The sequence below is a fragment of the Solanum stenotomum genome, chromosome 8 (genome assembly GCF_019186545.1).
Source record: "Solanum stenotomum isolate F172 chromosome 8, ASM1918654v1, whole genome shotgun sequence".
Classification (NCBI taxonomy): Eukaryota; Viridiplantae; Streptophyta; class Magnoliopsida; order Solanales; family Solanaceae; genus Solanum; species Solanum stenotomum.
Genome location: NC_064289.1, coordinates 49,859,519 through 49,884,455, shown reverse-complemented (window position 1 = coordinate 49,884,455; position 24,937 = coordinate 49,859,519). Strand labels below are relative to the sequence as shown.

The window sequence follows — 24,937 nt, the reverse complement described above, 5'->3', positions numbered from 1 at the left end:
TAGGAAAACTGACTAAAATAATACTAAACTATTGATTGAATTTGCTTTAACAAACTCATACTTTATGGAGGACCTAGTATACCCTTGAATGTCTTTTTAAAGCATCCTTTTGATACTTATCCATTGTGACACAAGCCAAAACCCGATTATGGAAGAATATAATGATTCATGAGATTAAATTTCAAAAATTGTTGGAAGAGTGTAAATGAGTGATAACACTCAAATCCCTTTGTTTTTATCTTTCTGATAAACATACGAAAGTGACCATTGTAAATGTGTCATTTAAGTCATTTTACCTAAAAGTTATAAACTAAAATTAATCTAATATTACATCAATAAAAAAATTAAAAATATATGATGATCGATAGTTGTGAGGGTTAGCGATCGTGGTGGTGGATGTCAATTGAGGAAGATGTATTGATTAATGATGGTGTTGGGGATAGTAACAATTGATAATGGTGGTAGTTGAAGTTGATGGTAGTAGTTTGGTTGTACTTGATAGTTGGAAAATATATAGTCATAACTAATAGTTGTGGTGATTGATGATGGTCGTTGACAATATATAGTTGGGATTATGATGGTGAAACTCGATATTGTTTGATGATTTTTTTATAATGATGGTCGGTGCATGCAAATAATAACTATAAATAGTGGGTGGTGGTGGTGTGTTGGCCAATTGCATTTATTGGTAGTGGTGGTCATTAAAAATGGTGGTTGTGGGTAGTTTATTGTGGTAGTTGATAATGATGGGTAGTGATGATGGTAATTGATAATGAAGGGGTACGACGATAGCGGTGAATAAATGAAATGAGTGGAATTGATACCATTTAAGGAATCTTTGCACAAACATGCTAAAGATATTAGACTTTGTAATAGATCTTAATTGATCATAGTTGTTCATACCAATTTATTGATTATATCGTTAAAATTGTACTTCATTGTTAAGGAAAGATACATACTTAGTGGTTGAGACTTGAATTATTAATATTAAATCTTAATTATGTGCACACAGATGAGACCTAAATTCTAATATTAACTAGTAGATACCACCTATATGTATTTTTTGTTTCTATTTTGTGATATCTTTAGTTAAGTTTGCATTTATGTTACGAAAAATAGTAAGTCCTTTGAGTCATCTTCCTTCTATATGATACTTAACACCTTCACTTAACATAATTTTATAAAAATGAACCAATAGATCAATAAAACAACCAATGACATGAACAAACTATCTCAAACAATCTTCTCTTATCAGTTATATTAATAATAACAAGATAATATATTTTCACATACTAGTGCAATGAATAACATGGTAGTTCTGGAGTTTTGAAATTTATTACAAGTACTATTAGTTTGAATCTAAGTTTTTTGTGATTTTTTCTTGTCTTTATCTAACCATTTACTTTTATTTTCTATTTAAAGAATAAAAATCTAGGTCAGAAAAGTGAAGATTGATCAACTTACGTTTGGCCAAATTTTTTTTATGAAATGTTGCTAAGGTGAAAATTAATTTATATTGTGATAGACCTATAAGTTGTGCCTACTTTCAATAATTTATTTAGATAAATAAACTTTTAAAATTTATCCTCCCCAAAAAATATTTTTTGTTTAGAAAGAAATTTGGATTTAGAATAAAACTTTATATCATACATACAGTGTATTTAGTGAATCTTAGAGATGTATGATCACAATCATCATTGTTACTGTTATTGAATGAATAAGATTGATGGATATTCATCTCTTTCTATTAATTTTTTGGGTACTCTAGCACTTTGATTAAGTTCTTAAAAAGTTACTTGATACATACATACAAGTTAGCAACAAGTGAATAATTTTCATCTTTTTTTGAATCCTTCTCCATTATTTCACACTTTTTTTACAAGAGATCTAACTATTTTTTTCATATTTTCTACTAGAAGCAACGAAAAAATGATGACGCTGAGGATGCAATATAATGGAAGTTCCAATATATTTTATCGCACTTGATGAATCAAAAGTCGATGTTTTTGAGGTAAGCTTTTTGAAATTTTTCATTTATAATTTGTTTAATTTATTTTATTTTAACTCATGTACAATAATATTTTGATGGATTATTGAACAACGTTTTAGTATTAGTAAGTTATGAAATGAAGAGAAATACTGTTCTCTAGAGTTAAAACATATGTCGTATAGATCAAAATAAGTTAAATATATACTCCTTTCTTTTCAATTTGTGTGACATAGTTTGACTAGACAAAAAGTTAAATTTAACATGAGTAAAATCTTTTTTTGGGACCAATTAAAAAGAAAAGTGTGTCATATAAACTGGAACACAAAGATTATATAAGAAATAGTAAATTAATAATAGTACTTTTAAAAGTTATATAATATGTCTAAAATCAATTCTTTAATTGTGTAATATTTTAGTTAAGTTCTACATTCATGTAAAAAGTAAAACTACACCTGATTTAGAAAACTACTATGATATGACCTAGGTACAAAATGGAATGAGGTCATTCTATAGTCATACAAATAAAAATAAAGTAAAATAATAATTTCAATAATAAGTTTAAGGTGCCTTTCTTTTTTACGATTATACATAATACGTCAAAATTTGAATGCATAACCGAATGGTAAGAAATGCATGAATCTCTGAATATACATCTCACTACTAAGATGATGTATTAAGATCTGAATACTAAATAATAATACTGCTTATTATTGTACATCTGAATATAGCAAAAAAAATCTCTATTGAAAAAATTAATAAATATTTAATTTATGAAAAATGGCTAAAATGACACTTCAACTAGGATCAGATTTATTGTAAATAATTCATACTTTATGGGGGACGTAGTTCTCCTAAATAAAGTGAGTGAGGGGATTTTCATTTTTATAAGTTAGAAACCAACTTGTTTCTCTAGAAAACATTTTCCTTCATACCAAACACACCCGAATAAAATTTAGGAATAATGTAAGTACATTTTAAAGTATTGACTTGTCATATATATAGTATTCAGTTTATAATATAGTGTTATTTTTTTTTTTATAATAAGCATGTATTTTATATACCAAAAGGATTATTTACAACACATAAAATAAAATAAAACAAAAATGAATTGGAAATGGATAGAGTCTCAAGCTCTAACAACATCCAACCATCAATTTACATACTACTAGAATAGAACAGTAAACACAAACAACATTAGGAATAGTAATTCAGCTTAGCAATTCTTACAACAAGTCGTGACTTCAAAACACATCTAGCAATTGACTCGTGGATGATCAAAATAGTGAGTACTGTTGAAGTTCTACTCTTTTCTTAGAAGACTGTATTGTTCCTTTCCAACCAAATCCAATGCAGATGATCAACTAACAAAATTTAAAACATTCAAGAAAAAGCATCTTTCCCATTTTATTTGATATCATATATATTATCTTTGCAAATCATGGCATAGCTCACCTTGAATAACTCTGTCAGGATTGAAGTGTTTCCTATACTTTTATTAAGAAAGTAAAAATAGAGTGTAAGTGAGTGATAATGATTGAACTTCTTTATTTTTTATCTTGTTGATCAGCGCATGTCTACAAACAAAATGAGAAAGCTTTGATTTATTATTCAGCTCACCTAATAAATTTTAAAAAAATGTTTTAACAAAAATATCCAGGAAAGTCATAGGACCCTCATAAATTATGAGTTTGTTACAACAAATCCAACCATAATGTAGGTGTCATTTAAGTCATTTTCCCTAAGATTTAATGAAAGAAAATTAATATAATACTACATCAACAAAAAAAAATTAAAAAAATTATATGGTTATTGGTTATTATGATGGCTAGTGGCCGTTGTTATGAATGTCAATTAATGATGGTATGTTAACTAACGATGGTATTGTGGATAATAGATATATTTGTAATGGTTGTAGTAGAAGCTAATGCCAGTAGTTTGATGGTGGTTGATAGTTGGATATATAATATTGGAAGGAAATGGGTATGGTGAATGATGATGGTGGTGGTTGACAATACATAGTGGTGACTTATGATGGTGATTGTCTATTGTATTGATGGTTGATGTCAATAATAATGGTAAATAGTAGCTTGTGTTACGTACTTTTTATTTACTGTAGTGATTGATAGTGATGGTGGTTGGGGATGGTAGTTGTGAGTGGTTGATGGTGGTATTTAATAATGATGGACAAGGCTGATGGTAATTGATAATGATGGAGTAAGGCGATAAAGGTGTATGGATGAAATTGGTGAATTTTAATCATTGTAGAACCATTGAATAGACATGTTAATGATATTAGACTTTATTCATGCTAAGAAATGCTAAATCTTTTGAGACAACTTTCTTCCATATGATATTTAACACCTCCACTTATCATAGTTTCACACAAATAGATTGATTCATCTATATATAAAACAAGCTATCTTAAATGATCTTCTCTTATTTTGTCCCTCTTAAAAAAGTATCACAATTATTTTGACTAGTCACATGGATCTAAGCTTTTCATGATTGTTTTCTCTCTTTATCTAATCATTTGTTTTTATTTTTCTATTTCAAGGATGCAGGTTCTAGTAAATCTAGGTCAGAATACAAGAGGTCAATCATCTTAGATTTGACCAAATAAAAAGAGAAATAACATTGTTGTGGTGGGAATAAATTTAATTTGTGATAAATTCAGAGGTTGCGATCGTTTTTAACAATTTACTTTGAAAGAGAAGTTCTGATTAAGGATGGAACTTTTTGTCTCATATCCAATTATTTAGTGAATCTTAAGAGATGCCTAACCACAACAATCATTGATCTTGTCTCAAAATTCATAATATTGATTAACAAATATCTTTCTTTTTTGGCATTCTAGCGTTGTGATTATGTTTTTGAAATGTTACTTGACACATATATCTAAATTACTAGAGATCGAGCAATTTTGAATACCTAACGTAATCCCACAAAATGGGGTCTAGTAAGAGTAAACATATCTTATCATTCAAATTAACCATACAGATACGTCAGGAATAGTTATAGGCCGAACCTAGCAATCTAGGTAGAAGTAGAAGTTAGTCATTTTAGTTTTTTCCATAAAATACAAGAAGCTGAAATGGGGAAAACGAAAACATAATAAAGCACAAAAATATCTACTCATATTTAGAAGTAATAAACTTCTTCTTATTATGTTGGCTAGACCATGATCCTTCATAATATAAAATGTTGATGGTCCAATATCTTAATGTACAGAATTTTGATGCTTCTGTTCCATCCAGATAATTACCTTTTTGAGAATGAATTTTGGATAAATTTGAATTCTAAAATTACAACTTATTTTGGTTGCAGAAGGATATGATACCAAAAAATATGCACCACCTACATAATTATACATTTGAACAGAGAAGACAAAATTGGATCATCAAGAATACTTCTCATCCAGCTGATTCAATAATCGATTACGTAAGTTCCCTTTTGAATAATATACATGTTTTCCTGCCAATAAAATTGATTATGTAGGTTGTCTTTGATGACATTGTGCCAAAATAAAATTTTAATATTTTTTGGCAAACATGTCTACCATCATTTGGAGACAAACAAAAAATTCCGATCTTTGGTAGAAGTTTGCAACTTCATTGTATATGGGGAACTTCATGAAACAAAGAAGAAATTAAGCAAAAATGAAGAAATAGTGTAGATTAGCTAGAGAAAATAATATTAGAATAGGTAATGAGATGAATTTTATGCATAGATGGTCATTAAAAGAGTTTAATTTGCAGGTGACACCGAGAAGTAAACTTCATATTCGTGGTAACAAGTTGATTAAACATTATGTAGTTGGAACATGTACTGAATCTTGTAAGGGGGTTTACATAAAAAATCGGGGAGAAGTTAACTATCTATCTGAACATGACATCCCTTCTAATAGTGGTAAGAAAATTTAAGGAAGTCACAATAAAATATGTATTTCCTCTATATATTGGTATTATTATTGTCATTTTTCACGTTCATTGTCCTTTTCCTATTTAATTCTTATACTTTTACAAAAAAAATTATGGCCAGAAAAAAAGAGAAAAAGAGAAAACAAAGATTTGTATGGATATCAACAGGTGAACTTGGGAAACGATGCAACACATGTGAACTTAGAAGATTCTTCATTAAGTACTCATATACAATATTTTTTTTACCTTTGGGATTTTGAGCTCATAAATCTACAAGAAAGGTCAACAGAGGTGTTCCCGATTCCGAATATTGACAAATTAGAAGGAGAGGAGTCGTCTATCGAATTATTGAGTTTGCTCCCTAAAGCCTCGGGCTAGTTCCCTCGTGAGGAAGATAAGGAGAAGATAAATCAAAGAAGAGAAAGCACAAGAAGAGAAACCAGGAGCAGCAAGATATATTGGAAGCTCAGAGAAGGTCCAAGGTTGATGAGGAGTTGAGGTTAGATGAGCTAAGAGCTCGTGCTGGTGGAGCTTCTTCCAGCTCAGTCCCAATAGAGGCAGGCCTTATTAGTGGATTACATGTTGTAATGGAGTCTCAAACTCTTACTACTACACAACCAGCTGTTGAGGGGACTCCCAAGGTCTCATTGAGTGTGCCAGGCACCACTGGCACAACTATTGATGTTTCAAGAGATACACAAGCCTATGCATCGTATCCATCTGAAGCTTAGGTTTTCACAGATATACCTACTCCAAGTACTATATTTCTTGCAGAGTCGTGTGTATGAAAAAACAAAAATTAGTTTCAGTACTAAAGAGTGACAATATATGGTATAGTTTGTATGGAATGAATGTATCTATGATTATGATGATGGTTGGGGATCTTTGTATGCCATTGGATAATATTAGACTTTGTTATAGATCTTAATCATTCATAGTTTCTCATACCCATCCAATGATTGTATCCTTACAAATGTACTTTATTGTTAAGGAAAGCTACATATATACCAGTTGAGATTCGATTGATTAATACTAAATCTTAATTATGGGTAAAAAAAGACCTAAATTCAAATATTCACTAGCAGATATCACCTATATGTATTTTTGTTTCTATTGTGTGATATCTTTTTTAGTTTGCATTTATGCTAAGAAATGGTGAGTCGTTTGAGCCATCTTTCTTCCATGTGATACTTCCACACCTTCACTTACCATAATTTAATACGAATGGACCATAGAACTATAAAACAATCTACGACATAGAACAAACTATCCAAATGATCTTCTCTTTTAGTATATTAATAATAACAAAATAAAATCATTTCACATATTAGTTCAATGAATAACATGAAAATTTTGGAGTTTCAAAATTTATTAGTCAGATGGGACTAAGCTTTTCATAATTTTTTTCTTCTCTATATCTAACCATTTACCTTTATTTTTCTATTCGAAGTGATCTTGAGCATATTTATATGCCCAATTTCTACAAATTACTAGCATGTACCTTATGTTTTGAGGACATTCTTGATGTTATTTGATGTGTTTTTTATGAGTATTTCAATGAATGCACACAAACCTATATAATTAGCAATATGCAGGGGTTTCTAAAGGATTTCGAACACAATGAGAGTTGGAAAAGACCTTACGGGTGCGAAGAGAAAGAGAACACAAAGAAATTGCACCTTGGGAAGCATTGGCACGCCAGCACAACCTCAAATGAGATGGGTACATAACAGGTACACTGGCAGCGCACTGTGGCAACCCAGTCAATGGTGCCAAGTGGTAGTGCAAAGGTGGCGCTGTTCCCTCAATTTCCGTGAAGAATTTTCAGATTTTTTAGGATTCCAAATCCAATTAGGAGAAGGGATTTGTCACTATCCGAGCCTACACCCTGGATGTGGACGGCACTCAAGAACCATTGTTGTTCCCAAAGGGAACCCTCATCCTGGCTAAATACAAGCGGAAAACTAATTCGAGCAAAATGGGAACTCCAAATGCATAATTAAACTTTAAAAATACTCAATTTGAACTCAACTCCAATAAATGACTGAAAATAATTAACAAGTTATAGTTAACTGTCTCGTGACCTCAAAACATTTCAACGACAAAAGAAATAATGAGAGACTCCTCAACTTTTAAACTATCTATGAAGCCTCTACTATTAAAGAAGGATATCGGGACAAGAGCACGACATCTCAAAAATACTAAACTGAAAGTAAATGTGAAGTCCTCCAGAATACAAGGAGGCTCACCTAAAAGCTAATTTGAGTGTAGAGTGATCTCAACGAAGCGCCTGTTGATAATACTGAACACTTGTATTTACATCATAAAAGGATGCAGGTCGAATGACATTTGTACATTGAATGTACGAATATGTAAGGGGAAAACTGAAAGTAATAGTTAATTTGTCACGCCCAGAGCCTACACCCTGGGCAGGACTGGCACTTGAGAATCATTGATGGCCCCAAGTGAACCCTTGGACTGGCCTAACTTATAGCGGAAGACTTAAATAATAAGAAACAATCTCAAAAGATAACTCATGCAATAACTTGAAATGTCTTAAAAGAACATTTAACTAGCCAAAATTGCAACTCAAGGTCTTAACATAAATAAATGAAAATAGAAAGACTCGAGAACTATAACTATATGTCTATGAAGCCTTTAAAAACAATGAGAGATGTCGGGACAAGACTCTAGATCATCCTAGCAACTGAACTACTAAAACAATGTAAAGGAGATCCTCCGGAAAGCAAGGAGGCTTACCAACTGACTCTGAGTGCTCAAGTGGATCAATGGGGCGCTGGATGTTATTCTTGGTTACCTGTATCTACATCATAAAATGATGCAGACCAAATGGCATCAATACATTGAATGTACGGGCCTGCGAGGGGAAAACTAAACACGACATAAGCTTGAACTGAATTCTGAAAAGAACACTTACCTCAGCTTTACCCAACTCATGGATACTCAACTCAAATGCAGAATAAAACAATAGTAAAAGTGCAGTTTATATAAAGCACTTTAGAACAGTAAATAACAACTCAAATTAATCATATAATAAGTTAATATAATTATATGGGAGTTTCTCTAACGGACAACCATCACTATGAGTTATGTGACGATACAGCGTCTCGCCACGCTTCCAGAACTACCTATAACTTGTCGGGATATAGAACGTCTCAACTAAGTGTATCCACTAGTCTATGCTAAAAAGCATTAAAGAATCATCTAAAAAGTATGACCCTTTCTACCCACGATGACTACATGATTTATGGAAACTTGAGTTATAATGAACTTGTCCTCATATCGGTGCTCAATACTACTCCCAAAATATACTCAGCTCATATGTTTAAGAACAAAGATCTTTCTGTGATTTGAGGTAATTACTCAAAAAGCTTATCTCTTAAAAGAGATGGAACTCAAAACTACTCATGAAAACTCATTTGGAAATCGGTGTTTCCTCCTTATCTTAAATGTGAAAACATTTGTTCTTTGGGATTAATTAGTTCCCATATATAATTTAAAGAAATTAACTAGGCTCTACTCATTCTCAAACTCAAGGCTTAAGTCTTTAAAACAAGTTTAAAATGATTGCATAAGACTTTTGAAAGACTCTAAGAACTCTCTTGACTTAACTCTTAGATCTACCTTGAATTTGATTTATGGATTCAATGGTCATGATCTCGTGTTATAGATAATGTCATGATGTTTAGACGTACCTTAGAGTGTAGAAATCAACTAGGAAACATAAGTACGATTCAAGGTAACTCAAATGGAAAACTTCAGAAGCTAGGTTGGGGCACACTAGCTGGCGTGGTGCCCCAGAGCCCAACCTATAGAAGTTCATTTGGGGTGCTCTGAGTGGCACGATGCCCCAGCCCCCTTCCTTAGGTTTTTTTGACGAATTTTTGTGCCCGTTTTTCATCTCTAAACTCCCTAGATTCGAATGGTTCCTTACCCAAACGCTTAGATTCGAATACATAACCAAAATATGCAACAATCAACTCAAAGCAACATCAAATTTCATGAATTTATCTCAAGAACTTCTCAACTACTTCAACAATCAAGAACCCAATTGAAACTTCAACAAAATCCATCAAGAACTCAATTTTTATACTTTCAAGAACATAAATTCGCGGAATTGAATCATTATTGGCGCATGGGTGAACTAACCCAATGCTATGTGATCTCACATACCTGTAGGGATCAATCCTTGGTGAAATTCACAAGCTTAGCTTCAAGAACGTGATGAATCCTTGCTTCTTCTCCTCCTTTCTCCTCTTCTTTTCTCTTCTCTCAAAACCCTAACTTAATTTTGTAGCGCGTAAACTGAATCCAATCAGTTTACACCCCAACTTAATTACCAAAAACGAATTTAATTAATTGGGTAATGAGAAGACCATAATACCCTTCTAAAATCCAATTTTGACTTTCCTTATCTAGACAGCCCGTCTTCAAATGGGCATATCTCCCTTATACAAACTCAAAATGGAGCAAACTCGATGAAATTCAAAGATCTTTCCTATGGTATGTGGTAGCAAACCTAACTCATCCTAAGCTAAGAGTTATGGTCGTTTGAAGTTGACCCAAAACTCATACTTAACTTAATTTTGTAGAACTTTCCAAATTTGATTATTTCCGGAAAAAAAAATAGTTTCTTCCAAATTCTAGTTCTTTCTAGTTCTTTCAAATAGCAAGGTGTTACATAATTGAACTGAAAAGGCTGGAAGAAATACTCACCTCAACTCAACTCAATACAAAGCAACAATGATAGATGCAATATTTAAAACATTATAAATCAGGAGATAAAACTCAATAATGTATAAAAATACAATAAAATACTCTGTACTCTTATTGGGGAGGTTCTCTAACCGACAACCATCACTAAGAGCTACGTGATTATACAGCATTTCGCCCACGCTGTGAGAACTGTCATATACCTTGTCGGGGTATAGAACACCTCAACTAAATAGATCCACTAAACTCTGCCCGAAGGTACTTAGGATTCATCTAAAAAGTATGATCATCTACCATGTTGGCATATATGGTTTATGAGGAATGTGAGTTGTCTAAACTCATCCTCATATCGGTGCTCAATACTACTTCCAATAATATATACTCATGCTCACATGTATAAGACATACTATTTCTCTGGTTTGAGATAATTGCTTAAACTATCCAAGAAAGAGGTAACATCTTTGAAATATCTTTGAACTCATAAACTCTTTTTAGAAATAAAAGTTTCTCTTTTCTCAATGTAAATATGATACATTTGGAAATACTTAGTTCCCTTAAACTTTACTCTAAACTGTCTCTTTAAACTTTTCCTCAAAACTCAATTTAAAAACAAAGATTGGCCTTGAAAGACTCTCAAGATTTATAACTCAAAATAGGGTTCATGCTGAAAAACTATAGATATGAACGAATCAACTCAAAGATCTGAATAACAATATAGAAACACAATACTCAAAACTCAAGAACTCAAAACTCAACGATACATCTCATCTCAAGAATACTCAATTCATAGGGTTCATGTGGAATTATGGACATGAACGACTCACTCAAGGATCTCAATAAAAATATAGACTCATGAATACAACTCTTCTCATTCTCATACTCATTTACTCAAGACTTAGCTTAAGTCTATACTTAAATACAAAAGACTTCTCAAAATGACTTAAAAAGGACCTCTTGAACTTTTCTCTTAACTTTACTTTAATTCGAAGTGTAAATTAAGAGATGTGATTAGGATATGTAGGATCTCTCAAGGATTAATTAATACTTTAAGAGTTAATATCAAGAAGAGAACGAAGACACAATTCAACGGAATACATACGGGACGAAGAATGGAGAAAAAAAGGGTTTGGCGACCCCAAAGTACTTTGGGACACACTACAGGCACAGGGCTCCAACCCTCCTGGCGCTATGGGGGCGCATTGCCCCACCCCCAATCTAGAAATCTGATGAATTTTCTTGTTCAATTTCGGGTCCTAACTCATCTAGAATTGATTGATTTCTTCCAAACTCTCTTTGATTCCCAAACCCAACACAGATTCATTGAAATCTCACTCAAATTCTATCATGAAACACCACTCATTCGCAAGACCCTCACCTCAAGAACTCAAAACCTCCATTGTTAAAGAATGGGGATAAAACTCAAGAACTACTCAAGTATCTTTACATAAATAATATCATGGACGAATTAATGAAAGAATTTCATTTTTGGCGTGAAAAAGAACAAGTCCATCACTATGGGAAACCTCACATACCAGGAAAGAACAATTGTTCTTGGCGAATTTCCACAACTTTTAAATAAACGCTTGAAACCCCTTTTTTCCTCTTCTTGAAACTTCGCTCTAAAAACCCTAAGTGCGTGAATGTGAATGGGTATTTTCGAATCTTATTAAACCCTTAATAATGTCAGGAAAAACGTGTTAAGACAAGTGGAGAAAAGTAAAAGACTAAAATACCCTTTCCTAAAACAAATGAAATACCTTAAATGGAGAGGCTTCACTCAAACAGCCATAACATTTTAGTCGGAGCTTAAAATTTAGCAATCTTGGTGGCGTTAGAAAGAAGACTCAAAGACCTTTGATTTTATAGGTTATGGGCCACCTAACATTTTATGTGTTCAAAGATATGATCGATTGAAGTTGACCTAAGAAAATAAATCTCATAGTGAAACTCAATTGATAAGAAACCTTTCAACTCAACTTCACGCTAGGGGATTCTAGTGACCTTAACACCTAAGAAAATTAGAATTACTCCGTAAAATCTTATCCACAAATGAAGGATGGTTCAAGTCTTAACTTAGAAATTTTTGGGGTGTTACAGGATTAGTTCTCCAAATTTTATAAATAGGACCCTAGGTTTATTTTTTATATACTTCTTATTTTTCAAGTACAAGAGCAAGGGATTACAATTCATGTTAGGTTTCAATCCTCTACTCTTTCTTTATTCTTGAATTACATGAAAACAATATTTTTTTATATTTTCTTTTATGATTATGAGTGAATAAAAGCATTTGTTCTGGGGTTGTAGCCATGGATCTTTGTTGAACATTGATTTCTATGGATTAATTTGTTTATCTTATAAATTACTCTTGTATTCTTATTTTAGAATTTCATGATTACCATTGGGATATATTTATGTCTACTCTTTAACTCGAGAGACGAATAGCTAGAGAGGTCAAAGGATACAAGGAGTGTGATATTTCTTGCATACCACTTGTTGAGATTCATGTTTCGGATCGACACCTGGATGAACAACGTGTTTGGTTAAGAGATAGAAAAATTAATGCTCCACAATTGAGTTTGCCTATCCCTGCACAATGATATAGTTAGGCAGTCAACTGAAGTACGTGGTTATAGGTCGAGAGATCATGATTATAATATCAACCCAATAAATCAATAATTTGATAACCGTAAGTAATCCATAAAAGAGGCATGATACATGAATTGTTAGCATGATGCAGCCCTAAATTATCCCTTTATTGTTTCAACACCAAAATTGAAGTTGTTCATTGTTAGTTAACTTTAAGTTTTAATTATTCGCATTCGTAATAGAAATAAAAAAACACAAATTTCTTGAAAACGCCATTTTTAATGCAAGGATTGAGTTGGACTGAGTATTATAAATTGATCATAAGTCCTCGTATCGGGTATGTCCAAGATGGTGGTCAAAGCGTGTCGTACCTCCATTTTGATTAAGGAGATGGATATCTCTCATTTGATGATCATGCCTAACAAATTGAAGAAGAAAATGTAAAAGAGAAGTCTAGAGAGTCAAAGAGGGCAAGGACCGGTGATGGTGACTTTTCTCATTCAAGGTCCCATGAACATGGTTGTCCTCAATTCCGGCAAAGTTTTTCTGGTCAAGGTTCTTCTAATTCTACGACTCCTAAGTTCAACAAATATAGGGCGTCTAAACCCAAGCCTCAAGGAAGTTGTGGAAATGTATCTCCTATTCCCACTTACCAAAAGTGTGGCAAGAGTCACTTAAGAAAATGCTTAGTCGGTACAAATGTGTCACAACCCAAAGTACACCTTAGACTGGACATAGAGTATAAGAGCTCGAGAGACCCTACACAAGCCACTTGACATACGTAAAACACAATATAATAGACAAAAGTAGAAAGTCTTAAATAATATAAGAGTTTGACATAAAAGTGAAAGTCTAAATGTAGTCTTGACAAGCCATTCTAATACATCAAGAAGGGGCTAAACGGTTCATTTGAATCCCCTTTAGTGAAAAATTATGTTATTTATATATGATTAAAGTCATTTTAAGTATATATAACATATGTTAAACACATGTTGACTGCTCCATGTATTTGTTTCTTCATAATTTAAACTCTCACCATTAACTATTATCTATGATATAAACTAGAGAGGCATAGCCTGTGCTAAGCACGGTCCCAACATAGTAAATTTGTTGTTCGTAAATAATAAAATATGCTGAAAATTATTCAGATATATAACCCAATAATTACAAGAAAATAATTTATTCAAGTTGTGTGGATGTATTAGTGAAGGGATGAGTAAACAGACACATAAAACCCAACAAATAGGACTCATAAAATGTTGACACAACTCAAAAAACTTGCACCCAAACAAAATAGTCAATAAGTAAGAAAGAAAGAGAGAATTCTCAAAGTTATTAGCAACATTCCGCATTTACAGTTAGTCATTCATATTCTATTGGTGTCACAACTTCTTGACTATCCAATGTACCATAGAGATCATCAACTCTTCAACTCTTTGTACATATCTACTTTTTCGTATCCAGACATTACTATATGTTGTTCCTATAAATTATTGAAAAGGGAACACACCAGAAATAACACAAGTTTCCGTTAAAGTCTATCAACTTCACAATTTGTGCAAACAGAAGATTTAGACAGAAAAAAAAGTTAAAGCAATCCTTTTAAGAGTCAATTTCATCTTTAATTACTTGACTGATTAGGCATGTTTTTATCTAAACTACAAATGTCTTTTAAAGTACACATTTGCACAAGCCCTGTCTTGGCAAAATTGGGATAGAAGTGAGCCACAATCTCTATTCAAGATAAATTCATAAGAAAGTGATTTATGGATAAACTTATTTTTTGCACCCTTAACAGGAAGCAATCTTAAAATATTATGGATAGGCTTTTTTTTTCTTGTCCTCCTAAAGATCATGTATTTTAGTATGCTATTTGTTTTACAAAGCTCAACAAAGATGGTATCTAAATTACTGCACTTAGACATTGTAGCTTCTATATCTAATAAAATGATAAGGAACCTTATAAGTTCAAGTAAATTAAAGATGATGATACAGAGGGATGGAGTACATGATCTGTCAAAACATGATATAGCTAGTTGTGTTTTTATCCTCTCATTTAAGTTTACTATTCGTAACTTAAGATTTTCAATTCAATAAATAAAAATTTGAACAACAATTTTTTTAAGCAAAGCCTATCCTACATGCATAATCACATAAAATGTGGAAACTTCTTCATAGGATATTATGTGTGTCAAAAATACACATAATACCTTATTAAGGGAATGAATGTGACCTAATTATTTCCAAACAGCATTAGTCTCCTATTGTATTATCATTCTCTCAATTCCAGAATTGTTATTATTATGAATATGATAGAACTATGGTGTTTGCTATTGTCTACTAGTCTGCCACTACTATATCAGAAGTTTCAGTTCAGATAATAGAAAACTAATAGAAGAAATTTAGATTACTCTAAAACTATAACTTCTCTCCGAGAATAACTACTAAATACTAATATAACACCATCCAAAATAGAACAGTATGGTTCCCTACAAATTTTGCACAGTGTTTTTTTCTTAAAGCATTGGATAGGAAACACAAGATAACAATACAAATACTTTACAAAATCACGAAAACAAATCTCAAATTGAAATGCTTACCGATGAACAGATGAATAAATAATAGAGCTTCATAGTAAATGAACAACGGGTTGTTGATCTTCTAAAGTTCCTTGGCTTCAAATAATTCATTTCAAGGTCTCACTTGCCAATATTTTCTACGCCCTTAAAGAGCCACACTACAAGCACACAAGAAAATTGAGAAGAGAGAAAATACATGAAAAGACTGAAGAGATGAGAGAAGCAGAGGAGGAATTTGGAAAACCTAAAATGGAGCAGTGTAATGTGAAACCAAAATTTTGGTCATTGGAAAGAAGATGAAGAGAATAGGGGTACACGTGGTTTGCTTTGGAAATCATAAAGACTCAAGTAATAATAATATGGACCCCACTTATACCGTACAAATTAAATTACTCGTTGTACAACTAATAAGTGCGGTGTTCGTCCTCATCAAAGTCTCACTTCTAAATAAGGAGTTGTACAAATAATAAGTGCGATGTTCATCCTCATCAAAGTCTCACTTCTAAATAAGGAGAATATACTACCACCAATAAGAGAGGTAAGTGTTTAATTTTACAATATGTAGAAATATATTGTAACTAGTAAACACATCCGCGCTTCACGCGGACCTCATTAGATTTATAGATAAAAAAAAATTAATATTTTGAGTCAAATATCATTACCATGGAACTCAATAAATTATATTTCCACTTATAATCCGCTATCTATGTTTTTAGTACTTTAAATATAGTGTAGTTGATTTCGTATAATCTATTGTAATGACTTATTCCCGTCGTTATAGAAATACCAACGGGGGGAAATTTGGGGCCGAAAAACTTTTTCGTAGTATTTGGATTTTCCCAACCTTCTTCAGATTTGGACGAAATTGGAGTCATCGAGGTGTAGGGAAATCTGGTAACAATTGGGTGAATTATTTATGATTTTGATTGCATGAGTAGTTAGATAACTCGTTAGATAACTCGTTAATGAATCCGTACGACTTTACGAAATTAAATTTGGGCGAGTAGGACTCCCGGAATCGATCTTAGCGTAAATGGTATTTTCTGAGCGTCGTTGGTCAGAGGTGTGTTGTGAAATGGGGATTTTTGAATTCTTTAAATAGCTCTCTATTTCATTCCAGCCGTTTTGGTGCTGGATTTTGCCGCTCTGACAGAGCCGCTACAGCGGGATGAGGGCCGTTGTGGCAGGCTAAACGCAACTTAAGGTTGTTAATAAACCCCTAAACGACCTTATTATGCACTTTTCGACTTTTAAAGCTAAGGAACGAACCCCGGGCGACTCCTACTCATTTTTCACCATTCTTGAGGCTAAAGGTAAGATATTCACTCCCCGAATCCATTTTTAGATCCGTAGAACGTAATAGAATGGGTAAATTTGATGGGGGAGGATTTTGTTATAGATTCTATGGTGGAAACAACCATAATTTGGATAATTGGGATCATGGGTATAATCTAGGGTTCATAGAATTGTTAGTAATTCAGGTAATTAGTGATTGTTTATTGATTCTTGTATTATATTGATTGTTTGTAGACCAAGAACAAGCGGAACAAATCCGAAAAGGGAAGGATCAAGTTTCTTAAGGTTTCAAGTTTGTTTCGAGGTAGGTGATGGTTGTGATTCTATAATTGTGTGATGTATGTTTATTCTTGCTTCAACTTGTATATGTATGAATGTTGCAGTGTTGATCACACTTGTTTTAAATGACATAGATGAATGATGATCGTCATGAAATCATGACTTAAATGTATGATCTTGATTATATACTTGTGATTGTGATTGTGGTGTGTTGAATGGATCAGTTGTCACGTTCCGGCATAACTAACTTGGATCGGTTGCGACGTTCTGGCATAACTATGGGATCAGTTGCCACGTTTAGGCTTAATTATGGGATCAGATACCACGTTTCGGTATACTAACTGTTTGGGTTTGGGTTCCATGAGAAGACCAATGATTTGATATAAAATGTGAAGTTGTTCGTTGTTCGTAAATGTTGATTATTGTATATGTGGATATATATGCATGTAATTATAATGTTGTCTTGACTTGCTTATGTTGCACTTAGTGGGGTAGCCGAGTGATCCTACCAGTACACTGTGGTTGTGTACTAATACTGCACTTGCTCTTATCTTTGTTGAGTACAGGGAATCTTCAAGCGGCTACTGACAGACCTCGCTTAGGAGATCAGTGATCGTCGTTCGAATTTAAGGGTGAGCCAATTCTTCCGGGCTGCCATAGGTTCTCTTTCGTCTATGTCCACCATTTCCAGACTTAGACTATGTTCTATTAGCTATTAGTACATTAGATGGGGATTACATCCCTTCTTGTTTAGACTTGGTTTAGTGTTAGATGTTTTGGTACATTGACTTTCAAGTTCTAGGTTATTTCTTCTGCATTATTAGTTCGTTGTTAGACTTTTGTTAGAGTTTATGGGAACTCCCTCTTTATTTCTTTAGTATTTAACTTGCTTCCGTAACTTAAATGCCTTAGTATTTTGTTTAGTTGCTTGGTTTGGGTTGTAGTAGTGGTTCTCCCACCAGAGAGTTAGTGTGGGTGTCAATCACGACGGTCTGGGTCGTGACAAAGTTGGTATCAGAGCCTAGGTTCGTTGATCTCGATGTATCGAAACGAGTCTAATAGAGTCTCGCGGAACGGTACGGGGACGCCTTTACTTTTCTTGGAGAAGCTATAGGACTTTAGGAAATCTCTATTTTTCTCTTGTCTCCTTTCGTGCTATAACTTGATTCCAATTGGTATATGTCGATTCAAATTGGTATCTAATCTCCTTCACTCTTCTGTCCACAGATGGTTAATACTAGACTCAACGGCGTGAGGCCCGTAGCTCCCTTCAATGCTCCAGCTGAGGAATTTATAGCTAGAGGTCGCGGTCGAGGCAGAGCTAGAGGAAGAGCTAGGGGTAGAGACTGTGGAAGAGTAGCACCTGCTGGAAATGGAGCTATTGTTGAGAATGCTCCTATGAATGAGAACCCTCATACGCATCATGAAGAGATGGAGGAGAATGTTGATGTTGATGTTGAGGATTTGGGACAAGAGGAAGAGGTGCAGACTGAGACTACCAATGTTCCCCCATAAACCCAGTGTTAGCTCGACAGATCATGTCATTCTTGAAAGGGTTGGTTGGTATTGGAGTGCTTCCATCTACACAAGCAACTCAAGCTCCTACTAATCCTCATGTCGCTAGCACTACGCCCAAGGTGGGTGGGTCCAGAGGTAATGATGTTTTCTTCCGTCCTTTGTTGGGTTCTGTTATGACTGGTAATGAGCATGAAATGTTGACTAAGTTTTTGAAGCTAAAATGTCCCGTGTTTCTTGGTTCTAAGAATCTTATGAGTTCATTCTGGATTGCTATGAGAGGCTTCATAAACTGGGTATTGTTCATCAGCATGGGGTTGAGTTTATGTCTTTCCAACTTTAAAGTGAGGCTTAGCAGTGGTGGAGAGCTTCTATGGAATGCAGATCTTCTACTTTACCACCACTTACTTGAACCCAATTTCATGCTCTGTTTCTAGAGAAGTATGTTCCTAGGACTTTGAGGGATCGCAAGAGGGATGAGTTCATGGCTTTGGAGCAAGGTGGTATGATTGTGGCTGCTTATGAGGCCAAGTTTCATGCTTTGTCTAGATATGCTACTCAATTGGTGACTACTGAGGAAGAGAGAATTTGGTTATTTATTAGGAGATTTTATTTTGAGTTGCAAGTATTATCTGTTCATATGACTTCTGCAGGGAGGAGCTTCAATGAGGTAACAGACTGTGTTAAAAAAGTGGAGGGGGCGAGGCGAGACGGTCAAGCTAAAGCATGGGCAAAAAGTGTCAAGAACTCGGGTAACTTTCAAGGTTCTTATTCCAAGGGGTCCGAAAGGCCAAAGCTTGCAACCAAGCCAATTCAGTCTGATATGCCCGTCTCTACAGGTAGTTACTCGGAAACTCCATCTTATAATTTTCAGGATAGCCAGGGAGTCGCACCTTCGACGAGCGGCAAACCATCTTTTAATTGTACTTGTTACAACTATGGAGAACCTGGGCATATTAGGAGAGATTGTCCCCACCCACGTGTGTTTGAGTCCGCGCAGCAGTAGACTAGAGCAGTGGTACCCGTGGGAAATGGTAATGCAGGCAGAGGTAATGTGCAATAAGGCAAGGAAGTGGTTCGTCAAGATGATAGGGATCAGTGTTATGCCTTTCCGGGAAAGAATGAGGCAGAGGCGTCTGACGCAGTGATCACAGATACTATTCTTGTCTGTGACCGGATGGCTAATGTGTTATTTGATCCGGGTTCTACTTATTTTTATGTATCTGTGCAATTTGCCTCAAAGTTTGATATGATTTGTGATATACTTGATGCCCCTATCCATGTTTCTACCCTAGTTGGAGAATCAGTCATAGTTACTCATGTCTATCGTGTTTGTCCTATTTTGTTTATACTTTTAAAGTTTAAAATTTAAATTTTTAAACTTTTATAGTTTAAAGTTTGAAATTTAAATTTTCAAACTTTTAAAGTGTGAAATTTAAACTTTTATACTTTGAAAGTTTGTATTTTAATAAGTATAAATTCTTAACTTTAAAATTATAAAAGTTTTAATATTATTTAATTAATGTTCCTAATTTTTTAATTTTAATAAGTAAATTTTATTTTATTTTGAAAATGTAGCCGTTGGGACCCGATATCCGGTCCGGGACAGATATACTTAAAATTTTCCGAAACTACCGATTCCGGTCCGTCCCGGTCCGGTAGTCCCGGTTCCGGTCCCATTGCCAACTATAATTGCAATTGAAAGCAACAGCATACTCTGTGAAATTTCACAAGTAGGTCTAGGGAGGGTAGAATGTATGTAGATTTTATCACTACCTTGTGAAGGTAAAAATGATTTTGAAAAACTTCGGCTGAGATGTAGCAATTCCAAATACAACGAAGAAAATATAGTGAGTCACTAGAGAACAGTGCTAATATCAAAAACAAGAATTAAAAATAGCAACTATTACAATAACAAACATCAACCACCCTAAACAAAACAACATAATATAATATTACCTACTAACCTTTTTATTGTATCGCCTCTCCACTCCCTCCTATTGACTCATCTTCAGTCGAAACCAAATCTTCTTAATGAACTACGTGTTGACCTGGAAATTGGCATTTTCATTTTCCAATTTCACACTCTACTGTCATTTCTNTCTCCAAATATAGAGAATGGAGAGTAAAATAGAGTGGGGTTGGAGATGGTCTTACAATCTACATAACTAGCAAAAGCTAAATGATAGCATTTCACTCAATCTACAAGCAGTGAACAAATTCAAGAGTACACTAGAAATTCAAACTTGTACTTTACTTAAGTGGCACTATTCTATGATCATTTTACAACAACTCAGTTTCATCTCCAATATTACACACTGGAAATTATTAGACCATCACCACTACTATCATCTATTACCTTATTGGAATTAATACGTTTGTAACTAGCAATGTATTTTTCGCTGTTGTTTCCGCTAAGGAGAGGAGCAACATCATACTCTGTATCTGGTGATTTTCCTCCAGAATACCTAAAGGACTTGCATCGATGAAGTATCTGCAGAATCTCTTTCATGGAAGGCCTGCTTGCAGGTAAGTTGCTCGTGCATATAAGCCCGAGTCTGAACACAGTCTTCATTTCTTCCAAGTAACATGTTTCTTTGATATCTGTATCTAACATATTATCGATGGCAGTGTTCCCTTCTCCATGCTGCTTCCATGCCCATTCTGCCAGGCTTGTATGCTCGTCCCCAAAATTTGGTTGTCTTCCTGTCACTAGCTCCAATAGCACCACCCCGAAGCTATAGATATCAATCTTCTCGTTCACTTTCGTTGTATAAGCATACTCTGTAACCAAACAGTAAATTATTAGTTAGTCATACTTTTGATATAATGTTAACGAAATTGAGGTAATACGAAGTTCAAGCTTGGATTTTGCTTTTACCTGGAGCTATGTAACCAAAGGAACCCGCAACAGCAGACATGGTGTTAAGCTCTCCTTTCTTCTCTAAAATCTTGGCTAACCCAAAATCAGCTATTTTGGCTGTGAAATCAGAATCCAACAAGATATTGCTTGATTTTACATCGCGATGAATGATCGGTGGAGTGCAGTCATGGTGCATATAACAAAGTCCTTGAGCAGCTCCAATGGCAACCTCCAATCTTTTTGGCCAATCCATGACTTTATTACTCAAGGAGACTCTCTTCTTCCCATGAAGCCATCCATCAAGACTGTGATTTACCATGTACTCGTAAACGAGCAACTTTGAATCTTCGCTTGATATACAACACAATAACTTCACTATATTGGAATGTCTAATTGATCCCAATATCTGAACCTCAGCCAAGAATTCCCTCTCCAGAATGTAGTCTACTTTCCTATCATTCCAAATCCTCTTCACAGCAACATACTCATTTGGTCTGCCAACGGAAATTCTGTACACCTTACCCGATCCACCACTTCCAATCCTGTTATTTTCCGTCAAACTTGACAAAATGTTCGCCTCTGTGAAATCCAACCTCTGGAATGAAGTCAACTTCCAGCATGCAACATCGCGCTTATGCTTCTTCCTCCTGTAGTCTCTAACCATGAACAAGGTCGATACAACACTAAATAGGAAAACAGCGAATGCAAGGACTAGAATCAAGGCTAGGACTCTATGGGACAATCTTTTGGAATTGGCGACTTTCGCATTATTACAACTTGGAAGATATGGAAGTGAGTTGGTGGTACAAAGACTGGGATTGTTCAAGAAACTGTTTTCAAAGGCTAGGTTAGCAAATGCATCAGGGATATTCCCGATAAGTTGATTGGACGATACGTTAAGGCTAGTGATCCTTTTTACACCTAGTTGAGGTGGAATTGGACCTGAAAATTGATTCTGAGACAAATCTAGAGCAACAAGATCAGGGATTAAACCTATAGCTGCTGGAATCTTGCCAGAGAGTTTGTTCCTGGCAAGATCCAATATTGTCAACGACTTCCACGATATTATATCGGCTGGAAGTTCTCCAGATAACAAATTACCATCAAGCTCTAGCTGAGTTATCTGAGAAAGACTAGTCAATTCCACTGGAATCCGACCTGAAAATGAATTGTTACTTGCCAAAAGCACCACTAAACTCCTCCAAGAAGATATCCCCACAGGAATTTCACCAGAAAACTTGTTGTTACTGATCTCTAACCGCGTAAAATTTAATGCAATTTTGCTCGGTAGCTCCCCGGAAAATGAGTTATCATTCAACAACAAACTTGTCATGTCAACCAAAGTCCAAACCCCAGATGGAATTTCACCCGAAAACTGATTCTTGTAGAGCTGAATCGAACGTAAGCTAGAACAAGTTCCGAGTGATTTTGGTATTTCACCAGACAAATTGTTAACATAAGCTACAGCACCAAAAAGAGTTCCTCCAGCACACAAATGCTCTGGCAAGTTTCCAGTGAAGGAATTCAGTGAAACTTCAAAAGATTCGAGTTTCGAATGAAGTCCCATTTCAGATGGTAAGCTCCCATTCAGTTTATTCCTAAACACTTTGAATACCTTCAAAGATGGAATCTTGGCTATGCTGTCTGGAATTGCTCCATACAATTAGTTACCAAACAGATTCATAATTTCCAAATGTTTAAACCCTCCAAAACTTTCTGGGATTGTTCCAGTTAAATTGTTGTTGGAAACATCAAGTTCCATCAACTTTGATGAATCAAAAGTTTCAGGGATTCGACCCGAAAGCCGATTACTGAACAAGTACATCATCGTCAAATTCTTCAACAGAAACAACCCAGAAGGGATTTCTCCTTCCACATTGTTGTAAGCAAAATCAATAAGCTCAAGATTTTGAAATTCCCCAAAACTTTCAGGGATTTCACCGATTAATTTCGTCTCTCTCATCCAAATATACTTTATCTTCTTCAGCTTCCCAAACTCCGGCGGTAGTGCCATCGGAGAAAACCCATTAAACTCCAACCCCAAACTTTCAAGATTGGCTAAGTTTCCGATTTCCGCCGGAAAACTCCCATCAAACAAGTTCGAATGCATGCACAAAGTCTCCAGCTCCGTCAAATTCCCGACTGACGACGGTATATCTCCGGTGAAATTATTACCACCCAGATTAAGATACTTGAGTTTCCCAAGCCGGTGAATATCCTCCGGAATGGAACCCACAAAGTAATTCTGAGAAAGATCCAAATGCTGCAAATTGGAACATTTGTAAAGAAAAGTTGGGAATTTTCCGGGAAGATAATTCAACCGGAGATTAAGAAAAGTAAGATTTTTAAGTTCACAAATAGAACTTGGAATTTCAACAGTAATAGCTTTTTCTTGAATTATTATTCCGGTAACCTTCCCATCATCACACTCAATTTCCGGCCAGCTACAAGGAGAAGAAGTAGAGTTCCATGAGTCAAGTGCTACTGGGTTTCCCCATTGACGCTTAATCTTCAGTAGAGTGTCACGTTCAGTAGTGGCCCGAGATTGTGAAGTTACGAAAATGGGTATGAAGTTTAGTAGAAGAATGAGATAAAGGAACTGTTTTCCCGCGAAGATGCCGGTCGGAAAATGGGAAAACTCCATGAAAAAAAAAAAGGTGGGGTTACAATTATGAGTTGATTTTGGAAAGTTTGGTCAACATTGGAGGTGTGAAGAAAATGCCAAATTGATAAAAATGAATATATAGAGATAAAATTTTCTTAGTATAAGATCAAAAAGTATGATGATTAAAATAAGTAAGTGGGTGAGTAAAATACTGATTCTGTGGAAGCTTCCACTGAACTGCCTAACACTAGAAAAAGCTTCGAGATTTGGGCCCCTTTTCTTTAACCATTGAAATTTCTTTAGCTCAAGAGCTCAGCACATTGTGCGTTAGCCGTCCAACAGTTCACAAAGTAGATGTTTGGAGTTGCACTTGTTTTTCTCCTTTTTATCACGTCCGACCCAATATTAGGGCCACGTATCAATCGGTTCAGTTTGATTTTACAGTTTATTTATTTGATAGATTAATCAATTTAATTGATTTATAGACAAGTTAATTCGATTATTGATTTTGGTTCAATTTTGAACAGTTCTACCTAACACTATATTTTACGTCAAAATTCATTTTAGTGTGAT

The 24,937-nt window shown here is 34.5% G+C and overlaps 1 protein-coding gene and 1 pseudogene across 2 annotated transcripts; one reads left to right on the top strand and one right to left on the bottom strand.

Moving 5' to 3' along the window:
- Nucleotides 1–1,954: 1,954 nt before the first annotated feature.
- LOC125873873 (uncharacterized) lies at nucleotides 1,955–6,638 on the top strand. Its single transcript, XM_049554717.1, has 6 exons — nucleotides 1,955–2,011; nucleotides 5,315–5,426; nucleotides 5,539–5,657; nucleotides 5,746–5,896; nucleotides 6,029–6,259; nucleotides 6,307–6,638. The coding sequence occupies exons 1-6, from the start codon at nucleotides 1,955–1,957 to the stop codon at nucleotides 6,636–6,638; spliced, it is 1,002 nt and encodes a 333-aa protein (XP_049410674.1).
- A 14,533-nt stretch (nucleotides 6,639–21,171) lies between these two features.
- On the bottom strand, nucleotides 21,172–24,502 carry LOC125873125 (receptor-like protein kinase HSL1; annotated as a pseudogene). The gene is made up of 2 exons (XR_007447192.1): nucleotides 21,778–24,502; nucleotides 21,172–21,680 (listed from the first exon to the last, which is right to left on the bottom strand). The product of XR_007447192.1 is annotated as a receptor-like protein kinase HSL1 (transcript).
- Between the last annotated feature and the right edge of the window lie 435 nt (nucleotides 24,503–24,937).